Source organism: Hyalella azteca, unplaced genomic scaffold, assembly GCF_000764305.2.
Source record: "Hyalella azteca isolate HAZT.00-mixed unplaced genomic scaffold, Hazt_2.0.2 contig5386, whole genome shotgun sequence".
NCBI lineage: Eukaryota > Metazoa > Arthropoda > Malacostraca > Amphipoda > Hyalellidae > Hyalella > Hyalella azteca.
Window position 1 is genome coordinate 917231 of NW_025935579.1, and position 13442 is coordinate 930672.

The 13442-nt window shown below is 40.4% G+C and overlaps 2 protein-coding genes across 2 annotated transcripts; one reads left to right on the forward strand and one right to left on the reverse strand.

Annotated features, from left to right (window-relative positions):
- The first annotated feature begins 255 nt into the window (after window positions 1–255).
- Window positions 256–6598, forward strand: LOC108668965 (putative tRNA pseudouridine synthase Pus10). The gene is made up of 9 exons (XM_018156243.2): window positions 256–1129; window positions 1463–1600; window positions 1829–1995; window positions 3311–3678; window positions 4004–4129; window positions 4334–4523; window positions 4860–5100; window positions 5564–5689; window positions 5889–6598. The coding sequence occupies exons 1-9, from the start codon at window positions 767–769 to the stop codon at window positions 5937–5939; spliced, it is 1770 nt and encodes a 589-aa protein (XP_018011732.1). The 5' UTR covers window positions 256–766; the 3' UTR covers window positions 5940–6598.
- Window positions 5965–10051, reverse strand: LOC108668967 (protein transport protein SEC31). Its single transcript, XM_018156244.1, has 8 exons — window positions 9881–10051; window positions 8966–9071; window positions 8513–8657; window positions 8165–8280; window positions 7461–7969; window positions 7065–7250; window positions 6721–6871; window positions 5965–6350 (listed from the first exon to the last, which is right to left on the reverse strand). Exons 2-8 carry the CDS (start codon window positions 9069–9071, stop codon window positions 6052–6054), a joined length of 1512 nt encoding a protein of 503 aa, XP_018011733.1. The 5' UTR covers window positions 9881–10051; the 3' UTR covers window positions 5965–6051.
- Window positions 10052–13442: the final 3391 nt, after the last annotated feature.

Genomic DNA, 13442 nt, shown 5'->3' on the forward strand with positions numbered 1-13442 from the left:
TTTCCTCCTGGTGAATTTGATGAAACCGAACTCTGTGTGAAATTCATAAATGCAATTTTACATAAGGCTTCATTCTTTTTCATATTGTCCTACCCGAGATCCATCTGTGAGCTTGTAGATGAAAAGTGACATAATTTTGTTGAAGCTTCTTCAATTATTGTTAGTGAAATGATTTTTTCTAAATCATTGAGGCACACAATGTTGGTGTTATGTAGAAGTGACCGCAAGCTAATTTGTCATCAGATATTTTTGTGTCACAATTCTAGTCCCAACGGGGGGTGCTAACTCGCCACAGTCAGCGCCTAGAGAGGATGGGTGACGACCTCTCGGGACCCTAGTCACTATCCTGGTAATGTGTTCCTCGTAAATATTAGCTCAATATAAAATTATAAGTTTACCTGCAACAGCGGTTGCGGCTGAGTAAACTCTCTGTCGTTAGATAATAAAAACTATTATCTTCGAAATTATCCATATTTATTTCGGTCATTCATGATAATAATCGGAAGTTTGTGATCTTTATTCTGTATTCAATAATTCATACCCAGCGAAAAATTCAGAACCAAATTGAGCTAATTAATTGATTTTTATTCTCGTGAATAGAATTTTCAATTCCAAGTTATTTTCGTTTGTGAAGGTATTAGGATGAAATTTCAATTTTCGATCATCTATCTAATGCTCTATTTCATTGAATAATTAACGTATTCCCGCAGTTTTTTAAATGTATTTAGCAAGGAACACTTGACGATATTGTAACTAATTTAAGAGGATGAATGGAGTTGATTTTCTACTGTCGGTGGGCTCCTGCCGACGCTGCGCGCTCATTCACTGCGGTGTTCGCAACTACGCTTACTTCGGCTCGTCATCCTGCGTGGACGCGAAGCTCGATGAAATACGACGGTCAAATCGCCAGTTCGGAGCGCTAGACTTCAATGCGCCAAATTCGTTTACTTCAAATTTAGAAACAAACCAAGATGAGCCTCAGATCACCTCGCTCAATTTAAAACCTTCAGATCGAGAACTTATTTCAAACGATGACATGGAGGAAGGTATGGGCCAAAACCAAACCATCTGCGTGTCGTGCATCGGGCTCTTGCAAGAGTTTGGATGCTCCATGGAGGTCATCTCTAAAGTAAGTGTGATTGTTATTGTAGTGATAATGATTGCAACGGAACTATTTTAGCAGAAGGCATCGATTCAGACACTTGCTTTTAATTTATTTTCAATTGGGATAAATATTGAATTCATAAATCGATATTATTCATCGGAAATGCCCTAGAAGTTCTAATTTCAAAGGATACTTCCCTCAATGTTATTATTGGTTTAGTTCTCTATAGACCCACAGTTTTCCAGTTCTTGTTAATTTTCACTCTGTTATATGCTACTCTCTACACGTCTTTACCTAATGCTTGCTAAATTATATGTTTTCTTAATACAAGGCATCCCTGCTTATCGTATCACTCAGGTCTGCGAGCGTGCGCTTGCCGAAAACTATGACGCGACTTCATTCAGCTTGAACATTTCACTACCTGTGAGCATGAGTGTCCGCGGTCACGTCTTAGCTGCCCATTTCAGCAAACATAATTTGGGTGACACGTCCAAAGTAAGTCCAAAATTTCCAACTGCTACTTTGTCTGTCTCGGTTTTATAGAAAAATCGCAAGTTAGGTGTAGGAAGAAAATTCTTTAAAATAATTTCAGTTATTTCAGTACATTTTCAGATATTAATTTCGTTAATATTTTGCATTGACAGTCATATCAATTATTTATGATTTAAATAGTTATTGTGGGTGTGTTGTTAGGTTTTCATTAATTTACTCATTTTTTTGCAGGTTCTTGGTGCAGGTGTTACCACCGCAATCAAGGACGCTTGGAAAGCTATCGTGTCGAGCGTCGCCGCGTCTATCCTCAAGAAGCGGTACGCGGGGGACGCGGCCGAGCTGTCCGTGCCCTGCTCGGCCGTGTACGATGCCGACGCGCAGGAGTGCGCTGCTGTCATGTAAGATAATGACTTCCTGAATAATGGCAACTTTCTTATGAATTGTCCACAAGGCTAATTTTTATCAACGAGAATTTTTTTTAATAATTCTTGATACAGATTTCTGGAAGGGGAGCTGATATTGCCTTCAATTCATTTTGCTGCATATACGAGGGGCATCCGGAAAGTAGTACTCGTTTGGTAATTGAACAAAAGGAAGTAAATATTAACAAATGTAAACATGTTTATTGAAAAGAACATGTATTACACTACTTCTCTATACAATCTCCGGACAAATTTAAGCCAAGGACTACTACACACAGGACATGCATAGCCTATGTCCAGCCTCTGCTAGCAGAGGCGATCGCCTACACTATGAAAATGCTGTACTACTACACACATTGTAATACTATTGTATGAAACAATTATGGGCATATAATTTGTTGATGCCACTAAAACACCAGCATTTTCATAGTGTAGGCGATCGCCTCTGCTAGCAGAGGCTGGACATAGGCTATGCATGTCCTGTGTGTAGTAGTCCTTGATTTAAGCATTTGTCGTATCGTGTCACGAGTTTTTGAATACCAGTGTCATATTCCTCCGCCGCCAGTGTTTCTGGATCGGCAAGGTGTAATGCTCATCGATTTTATAACTCGTTTAGACACAATCAAGGCCAATGCATATAAACAGCATATTGTGCAACATTAAAAAAATAACGGCGATCAATTCAAAATCGACGGCGAGGTCTGTTGTCTACTGGCGTCATTTTCCTGCACGATGATGCCAGGCCACATACGGCTCGGATAACACAACAACTTCTCCAAAAATTCAAGTGATAAATTTTCGACCATCCACCCTACAGTCCGGACTTGGCTGCTTCTGATTTTCATCTGTTTACGAAACTCAATGACTTCGTGGCAGGGACAACGTTTCAAAATGACGAAGAACTGAAAGAACACGTGACTGCGTATCTCAATACACTGGCGACGGAGGAAAATGACACTGGTATACAAAAACTCGTGACACGATACGGCAAATGCTTAAATTTTTCCGGAGACTATGTAAAGAAGTAGTGTAATACATGTTCTTTTCAATAAACATGTCTACATTTGTTAATATTTACTTCCATATGTTCAATTCCCAAACGGGTACTACTTTCCGGATGCCCCTCGTATATTATAAGTACCGTACCGGTACTACTTGATCTCTCATGACTCTATATTATGTCGGTGCAAGTATCGATTTATTAGCATTAACTGAGCGTTTTTGGCGTTCTATAATTTCGTTGCAAGCTCTTTGGTGAACAGAGGTTGCTTTCACACTATTGATCTTGCAGGTCTTTGATTGGATACTCGGGTCCAACTGTGAAACGACAGAGAAACCGGAGACAAAGATTTTACAAGAATACTAAAAAATTTGCCGTCAACAATAACGAAGAAACGTCAAACGAAAATCATACCACAGCTGAAGAAGATCTCGACTCTGGATTAAACGATTCCAATTTCGCAAAAAATGATCAAGATGACACAATGAAGTCTGATGATTCCGAGACAGGATACAGTCGCCAGACGGTCGAAACTGTTTTTTCTGGCCGTACGGTTGAGCTTGTCACAAGGCTGTGTCCTCTAACGACTCTCTCTGTACCTCAAACTTCCATTTCTCTTGTCCAAGAAACGCCAGTGAGAGAGGCTGTCTACGTTGCAGGTTAGTGATATTTTCTCACGTTACGTTGCAGGTTAGTGATGTTTCTCTTTTTCTCTCTAAATTATCAATTGCTATTTTCATATTCGCTATCAATGCAACTCCGAGACTTGTTGCTTGAGCCAAGGACGATTTCAGTGTGCAAACCTCGCTCGTGGATATTAACCTTGAATCCATTTTGCAGGGTTGATTGGCATTGCAAAGTTCTACCAAAATACCATGATTACCTCAAAATATTTTTGCATGCCCGACGTATGCGATTGGAATTTTTTCTGTATAGGCGATATATTACTTGGATGAATGCCATAGATGCTACTCCACGTTTCAGGTCGGTATTGTAAGTATAGCAGAGAGCTGTGCCAGACGCCATGGGTCGTTAATGGCGTGCAAAAGTGTAGCGAGAGCGTCGAAGAGCTCATCTCAGCCATCATCTTGCCTGCGTTCAAGGCGCCAGGTAATATAGTGAATACGTGCTTCTATATAGTTGAAAATATTGACGAAGCTGAAAATTAAAAAACTTTATTGGGGTATTGCGATTGAGTCTGCAAATATTTTTCTTCATTTATTACTCTGAGCTTTCTCGTAGACCCAGGATCAGATGCCCCATGCGATCTGATCAATCTTTACGGTTTGTTTATTTTTGAATTGTTTTCAACAGAGCTGAAGTTCCTATCAAGTGGTCGTGAGGACGTCGACGTGCGCTGCGTGGGTCGAGGGCGGCCCTTCGCGCTGTGCATACTGAACGCTCGCACCGCCTCCCACCCGCCTCGAGAGTTGCGTCGCCTTCAGGAGGTCATCAACTCCAGCACCCCACACATCTCGGTGGCTCACTTGCAGATTGTTGACAAGTCAGTCGGTATTTATTTTCTGTTTGGATCCTAATTTTCAGCTACTTTTTTTCTTGATTTTTATATATAAAATTTTAAACTATGATAAATCGATCTATCCATTGATATAGATTGTAAAACATTTATGTAATGAAGAACGATTGATGAGTTTCTTAAGCGCAATTAATTGCAATACTAACTTCATTTCATGACATGGAAAATCGTGTCGGACGAAATAATATTTCAGTTTCGGAAAACACGTTTTTAGTTTTTATTATTCCCCTAAAATGCAATATCATTTTGTTGATTAACTTGTAAATCACTTTCATGAGGATAAATAAATCTACCTTTTCACAGAGAGAGTACATCAGTACTGCGGTACAACACAGAAAACAAAGTGAAGAACTACTGCGCTCTGTGCTTAGTGCGAGGAGACGTGATCGTGACAGCAGAATTCTTGCAGCCTCTGCAGGGCTGCACGCCTCTCGTCGTCATGCAGCAGACGCCTCTACGTGTGCTGCACAGGCGACCGCTGCTCACCCGTCCACGCACGCTGCACGCGATGTCTGCTGAGCGCGTTAACGACAAGTTCTTCAAGGTGCTTTCAAATTACTACAGATGAATAATTTCAGGACGCATGTCGTAAAGTCTAAAAAATTTAAGATATTTGGTATATACGCATCATTCATGAAATAAACTGAATTGCCATTTATTAGATTATTTGCGCAAGATCGCATGGCTCAGTAGTGGCTGTTTGAATGTCGTCAAATGACTATTTGATTGTTATTTATCTACTCAATTAAAGGAGTAAGTGGAACTGCGCGTAGAACAGTCGACCATGATTTTGATTTTACTGGGGTGAAGAGACACGAATAAACTAGTTATCAAGCAAATTATAACATTTAATAAGATAAATGGCCGAAATACATTGCCAAGGATGCGCTCCTTGCATGTTTCGTTTAACGCTGTCAACTTCATTGATTTGTTAATGGAGTAACCATACCGCAATATCCACGAACACCTTCAACCTCAATGCGATATAAACATGAGAATTTGTACAGGTGCACGTACGCACGGAGGCTGGAATGTACGTCAAGGAATTGGTGCATGGCGACTTCGGGAGAACCACGCCGAATTTATCCTTACTTCTGGCCTACCCCGTCGATATCGTTGCTTTGGACGTGACGGTTTGTTAAATCCATTTATAGTATAGTGCTGACCATATTTTTGAGCCATTTATATATCATTAAAGGCATGATAGCATAATTTGTTTGGGAAATAATTCAGTATGATCGATCAAGTTAAATGTAGATCATCTTCTCTCAACTCCAGATCAGTTCACCGGTGCATGTTTGTTCGTTTAATTTATTTCGGTATCTTTCACAGAATGTGGAATTGGACTGGCCAAAAGAAGTAACAGAAGATGACGCCTGCTGAGGAGATGAGGAAATAATACAAAAGCTTAAATTTACATATTAGTATTGGCCATGAAAATAAACATGGCTGGTAAAATTTTGCATACCCAGTCATTTTTGAACACTTGAATTGTTTAACGCCTGAAGAATGCACTTGGGCCGGCGATGAATGCTGTTCCGTGGTTAGGTGAACCTACAGCTTGCACGTTGAAGTTTTGATCAAAAGTGGGGAACGCTTGCCCTGGGGAGAAAGATGGGAAAACTTGTTCTGAGAAGAAGGGCTGAAATTCTCGAGCTGTGTAGAATACTGGCAAATCTTGGTTGTTGATGGCGATGGGTACGCTCAGTTCCTGCAGAGTTGGTTGCTGGTCGAACACATTCAGGGTGGAGCGGAACAGAGATGGCAACATTGCCTTCCCGTTGCACACGTCGACTGTGGGTAGACATTCGCTTGAGTAAATTACAGAGTGTACGAATTTTCGAGCAGAAAATCTTGAATATGTGTCACTTTGACGTTCAAGTAATTGTAACACGTTACGTTTTAGTTATGAATTATAGCATTTGCTGAAATATTTTACGGTACCTAATTTAAAATTTAATACAGCATCTCATCAGCCATTTTTTCTATTTAATGTGTAGCGTCTTGCGTGTATTTCCGAGTAAATAAAATAATTTCACTACTTCAATTTGTTTTCTTAATTTCCTAATAAATCTTAGCGATTGTTTTTTATAAGTGAACAATCTTTTTAATTGTTTATTGTTCAAGTTATGCCTTCAGGAAGCTTCCTATGAGCCCTTCTCACCCTGGTCTCTGTAGGTGCACATTTGCCTAGCTTGGTCGAACACGAGCTCTTGGCCGTTGAGCGTGACGCAGACGTACTGGATGCCCTCCTTGGGGCACGGCTCGTACACGTTGCAGTACGTGGCGCTTTGCACGTATCGAGCGGGGCAAGCCTGGCCAATTGATGGTCACGTTAGTTGTTGGTTATACGGTCTCATCTTCCCGGCGTATGACGTACTGGTCTAGTTGTTATCACTTGTATTGTATTTGGTTCTAACAGTGGTTCTTAAACTGATTCCCATAATTCTAATGTAAAAGCTGCTAGTAAGGAGTTAAATGCTTTTTGGTGGCAATATCCACACTCACCCCTCCAGCAGCTGCTCCAGGATAAGCTCCTCCTCCAGCAGCAGCACCACTGCCTTCAGTAGCATCACCACTGCCTCCAGCAGCTGCCCCGCCATCGCCACCAGGTGGCGGGTAAGTTGCCCCTGGGCCAACACTAGTAGTGCCGGTCGCTCCTGCTGCCCCTGGAGGCGGGTAGGCTCCTTCTCCCTACGTCATAGCAAACAAAAATGTTATCTTGAGTGCTTCTCTCACCTCACACGGCCAGTTGAAACCCTTTTTTAAAACTTAATTGACTCACCTCATCATCGTATTGAACAAATTACAATGCACATTTTTATTTGTTAGAGCTACTCAATATGCCAAGAATATTTCATGTTTCAATTCAGTAATGAGAAGAAGATATGTTTCAATTCTCACCGCGCCTGGTTGTGGTTGTACTACGCCGACCGTCACTGGGACCGGGACAGTGTTAGACGGACCACCTTCAGGCGATCCGATGGCTCCCGCTGACCCAGGCTGAGGGTAAGTAGACCCTGCTGGTGGGAAGGATCCGACTGGAACTGTACCCACCGGTGGAGATGATCCACTAGGTTGTGGATAAGCAGATCCTGCTGGTGGGAAGGATCCGACGGGTACTGTACCCACAGAGGGAGATGATCCACCTGGCTGAGGATATAAACCAGTTTGTGCTCCAGCAGCTGAGACGGGTCCACTTATTTGTCCAACCTGTCCTGGTTGAGCGCCAACTTGTCCAGGCTGCGGATAAGCCCCACCGACAGGTACAACAGCGGATCCACCTCCTACAGGCACCGCCACTGTTCCGTCTATCGGGATGACAGCTCCCGCAGGCGTAGGGACATCCATGAAAATTTGCTGGTGGGGGTCGTAGCCCGACGGAGGAACTTGGCTCACGAGGCCTGAACTCCCTAGGAAATTGCAACTTAATTAATTTTAAGACACATACGATATTTTAGCGCCAAGTGAGGTAAATTCATACTGCATTATATATTAGCCAAAGTAAGTCTGAAAGCAATAAAGTCATGGTGAAATTGGAAAATACAAACAATTTGAGAACATGGTCACACTAAATTCAGATAAACATTTTAGTTCTTTTTACTCACCTGGACAGTTTCCAGGGACACACGTGTTCTTTCCCACAGCCAGGAACACTTGACCTGCCGGACACTGGAATTCATATGGGCTGAAATACTGTCCGGTGCCTGCATAGTCGACGCATCTGAAGAAGAAATTGCCCAGCCGCGTGGAATGTTTAATAGATTTATCTTCACGTGAATAGATAGTAGTTTTTGAGACAACTTAGTAATCACACTAATGATGCATTATGTTGAAAAAGTGTCATCCTCATTTGAATGTAGCAGCAAATGTAATAAAACAAGCAAATTATTCATGAAAACTTGAATTACGCCAAATTTATAACGAAAGTGATGAATCAATTGACAAGGAAATACCTGTAGAATCGGGAGCAGTTAGTGGGGTGTGCAAAGAATCCTTCCGAGGGGCAAGGGAGAGTCGCTGAGGATCTGCCTTGGTCCACAACCGGTGTCGCCACCACCGGATTGGGGTATACATGGTAGAACTGAGGCACTAGTGGACCTGAAATTATAATTTGGTCTGCATGAGGTACTTCAAGATGTGCATGAGTATTGGGGCCGTAGTATAGACAGATTACTTTGGTGATTTCTGATACATTAAGGTTTCTGTAAGCTTTAATCTCAATTTCAATGTGGTGTTGGCTGATTGGCATGGAGAAAGACGAAGAAAAAATGCTTTCGGGTAAAATTATCAATTAAAAAGTTGTATTAAAATAAATTAACTTAGGAAGGATGAAGGCCGGAATAGTCGACTTTAGCCATAATGATATGGAATCTTGCAAATACACACAAATTTCATCGTCTGCTTACCGTGAGTGGCAAAGAAATCGAATGTTGGCAGAAAGCCGGCCGAGACAGCAGTAGCCAGCAGCAGTAGCTGTGCCGCGGCATGTTTCATATTGTTCAATGCCGTCATCTGTTAAATGAAATAATCTTGTATTCATGTAATAACAAAACAATTGTTTCCTGCTTTTGAGCCAAAAAAATCAAGAAAACTTTAACTAAGCCTTGTACATGAAACAGCGCGAGTTATGTATGTAGTTCTTCTGACTCGAATAAATAATAAATAAAATAAAATAGAGCGCACTTGACTTGTTTATGGTCGTCTTTGTATGCAAGGGAACTCATCCTGCTTTCTGCAGCGGTATATCGCCCGGGCGTAACCGGTTGCTGACCCGATGCAGCTCGAGCTCGTCGCTCTTGATTGCCGACGAATATAAATGACTACCATGCATGGTTATGAATTAAACTTCAGTTATTGTAACACAACAATTAAACGCCACATCACAGAACTTATTTTAAACATACCTTTTCATTTAAGTTGAACTGCGTTTCGGAACACGGAAAAGAGTATTTCTTATTAGATGTATTTCATGTTAAATAACTGGGTGTAAACAAATTGGAGGAAAATTTGTACATCGGTATTAATAATCTTATTTGGTATGAGTCTGATACGATCATAGTGCTTTCGTAGATTAACGAACTATATTCTCAAAAGTATTCAATATCATAATATCTAGAACAAAAAAAAAACATACGTTCTAAGTGAGAAATTGATACAAAAATTTTTCCTGTAAAGTCGGCAAATAAATCAGTTTTGTTCTATTGAATCGCGGACAATAAGTTCCCTACATGATTCTTAACAACACCACGCATAACATACGAAGTTGACATGCACCTGAACGGCAAGGCTGGCATACTTTAATTTGTCCTGAATATACTCACCGTGCCGAGTCTGGATCGCAAGTGAGGCTGACGCCAAAGTCTCAGCAGCTCCAGCAGGTCTGGAATAACTGAACCTCTAAACCGCTGCACTCGATCTCTATCTGACAGCAGCAAAACTGCTTTTGTTCTGCCATTATTAGGACACGGGTGCTGGAATATAGCAAAGTTGCGGAAGGCGAATCAATTTAATTGAGTGAAATTATTCTTGTTGAATAAAGTGAACTCGTTTTCATTCAATAGATTACAGCTTGGACACCATCGTAGCAGTGTTGATCGAGCTCTACCGTAATGCACTCGGTCGTTAATTTATTGCAATCCTGCTTAGATCATCCTTCTTTTATTTGGATTGCATTTCCGAATTTCAACGAATTTCTGATGAATTAAGAATTTTGAATTGGTGACAGCTAGCTGATAGGTGTTTGGAAAAGGATAAGCGATGTCAACCGGGCAAACCTTAGAATTTGAAAAAAAATTTCTTTATTACAAACATTTTATTGGGTGTTCTGCATCGAGGCTTGAACAAATGGACAGTATTTTTGTAGCACTATAATTTGAACTTTAAATTTTTAAAATTTTGATGAAAAAATGATGAATTTATTTACAGTTCTCTAATTTGTTTGTGTGTTACATCATGTAAAAAGTACAATGATCACTAAATCGAATATGAAAATAAAAGTAATCCATAAATAAATTTTTAATCGCTGTATAAATTTATGAGGTAGCTGAGGTTTCATTCATTGATTGAATTTAATATGTATTCTAGCCGATTTGAGTCGAATACATGGACAATATCAAGAGCTCAATATCGGTCGAAGCCGGGGAGCGGCATCAATTCTTATTTGTAGTTCCTACAATACTCGTAAGGCAACCTCATGTCTTCGACTTCAGGCATAACTTAATCATGAAGGAATATGCAATGACATAGCTGCGTACGATATTGTTTTCTTATAATCTTTTATAGACAGAATCCAATGGCACCTTGAAAATCAAAGAAAGATTAATTTGAATTTTACTTTGGCCAGCGTTTAGAGAAAAATGTTTATTTTACAGGTACGACTACAATATGCATGCTTGGAGTATCAATGAAAACTACAGAAATAATCATTCATGATCGAATGAAAGGATGCAGATACCTGTATATGTCGTGCCGAAATCGCGGAATCGCCGATTCTATGGAATCGGCAGCCAGTTTGCCGAATCAGCATATCTATACTATAAGAATCTAGGGTTAGGTCAGTCAGCCAAGTTCTTTTTTAAATATTTAAATATAAAGTAAATTGATCGAGCATGACTTTACCTTTTGTAACTCTAATGGTCGATTCATGTTCAAATTCTAGCTCTAACGTCCGATTTTCTAAATCAGCAGCGAAACACTGATTCTACAGATTCGGCAAACTGGCTGCCGATTCCATAGAATAAGCAGTTCCGCGATTTCGGCACGACATATATAAGTTCAAGTTGAGTGGTGGCAGTAAGGTGTATTCTTGTAAGTAAAGGCAGTGTTGCACTTTGGGCTGACATTAGCACAAAGTACTAATTTGAAGGCTCAGGACTAGGGGCGCCTGAACGTTCCTAGAAAAGCACAGCAATCGAAATAAAATATTAAGCTGGGAGCGTCCCTGAACCAGTTTGATGCTCATGCGTCCGTCGCGGCTTCGCCAATTTGAAGAGGCCTGCCAAATACACCTCTAGTGCAGGCCGGGTTCTATGTATTTCTTTCCAGCATTTTATACCTTGTGTCGTTTTGAACTATCAAAGTCATGACGATACCGAAAAATTGATTCATAAACTTTCCTTATTTCTAGTGTCAAGTAAAATCTCAAAATCATTTTAAATCCATGAGTGCATTTATTGAAAAAGGGTAATTTTAATCGATACAGTTTTTTTTCATAGCAAGTAAATCAGTATCAAACTATGCATAATCATTACTATATAACAATTGATATGACAGTGAACTAATAAATTTGCTCAACTGGCGCTCACTATCAGTTGGTTGATCACGACTGCATCAGACATATTTATCAAATTAGATCACCAGAAAATAGAGCACGCACAGGGTTGCAGCCCATCTACAGGCTCGCCGGTTATGGCTCGTCCGCCCTTGAACTTTAGAGCTCCGGGCGAGGGCGATGACTGTCGCCCATCACTGCCGTACCTCTTTCCCGGTGATGTGCTCTAAGCAAGGAATACTGGCAATGGACCTCTTTCCCAGTGATGTGCTCCAAACAAAGACTGTCGCCCGTTACTGCTGGACCTCATCCCGCCATATGTTCTCCATGCAGACAGGGAGTGTCGATCATCACACAAATACCCTTTCTGACTTCAGACTTTCCACAAATCACCAGAATTTATATTGAATACTGATATGAAAATTTGGAGGTGAAATTTAATTATTTTTTTTTTCGTCAAAAGTAACGATATGACAGAAAAAAAGTATGACGTGTAACATCACTATATTATCAAAGACGTGCAACATATATAATTCCAGGCTTGAAGGACAAGTCTCATGAAAAAAGATTAAAGATTATGAAGCTTCCAAGCCTCTGTTATCGACGTCTGCGTGGGTACCTCATTGAAGTATAAAACCATACGGTACTCATGGTTTATACAAGGTCCCAGAAGGATTATTAGAATTTGAAACAAGAACCAACACCAGGGGCCACGGCTATAAAAAAGTTGCAACTCGCCCATGCGACAACATTGCTGCTCACTTCGAATCACCATGTGGAACAGTCTCCCTGATTACATCGTTGACGCTCCGAGTATGAACGCGTTCAAGAACATACTAAATAAAGCGATGGATAAATATATGTTCAGACTTGAAAAGCCTATAATAGCACCATGTCGAACAGTGGAAGTCAAGTAGCTATTTCAAACTCACGTCAGTTTTCAAAAGATGTGGTCAAAGGACCTGCTTTTAGATCAACTGTGAACAAGTCACGAAAAGTTCACGAATCAGCAACAGGCCACATCAGGCCTATTCTTCAGCGCCGACATCACTATGATATGATATGATATGACATGATATGATAGGATATGATATGATATGATATGATATGATATGATATGATATGATATGATATGATATGATATGATATGATATGATATGATATGATATGATATGATATGATATGATATGATATGATATGATATGATATGATATGACATGATATGATAGGATATGATATGATATGATATGATATGATATGGTATGATATGATATGATATGATATGATATGATATGATATATGATATGATATGATATGATATGATATGATATGATATGATATGATATGATATGATATGATGTAATAATATAATAGCGGTTTCAGCGTTTATTAGGCCGTAGGCCTGTCGCCGATTCTTAACATCGCAGAACATTCACAGCATTTTGAGGTCTCTAACGCGCAACTCACTGCTACAATTCTGCTGTGCTTAACCGCCCGGCCTCCTTGCCGATTCTGACCAGAAACTGGCGCACAGAGCTGGGATCGAACCCGCGCTTCTCGGCTCCAATCTTTGTACTCTGAACTGTAACCACTATTGCTTCAGAAATTAGTTC

Coding starts and splice junctions, on each gene's coding strand:
- LOC108668967 (XM_018156244.1), bottom strand. CDS start 9,071: ATGACGGCATTGAACAATATGAAACATGCCGCGGCACAGCTACTGCTG. Junction 7,251..7,460: donor TACAACCACAACCAGGCGCG/GTGAGAATTGAA, acceptor GCTATGACGTAG/GGAGAAGGAGCCTACCCGCC. Junction 6,351..6,720: donor GTGCACCTACAGAGACCAGG/GTGAGAAGGGCT, acceptor GTCTACCCACAG/TCGACGTGTGCAACGGGAAG.
- LOC108668965 (XM_018156243.2), top strand. CDS start 767: ATGAATGGAGTTGATTTTCTACTGTCGGTGGGCTCCTGCCGACGCTGC. Junction 3,679..4,003: donor AGAGGCTGTCTACGTTGCAG/GTTAGTGATATT, acceptor TCCACGTTTCAG/GTCGGTATTGTAAGTATAGC. Junction 4,524..4,859: donor CACTTGCAGATTGTTGACAA/GTCAGTCGGTAT, acceptor ACCTTTTCACAG/AGAGAGTACATCAGTACTGC.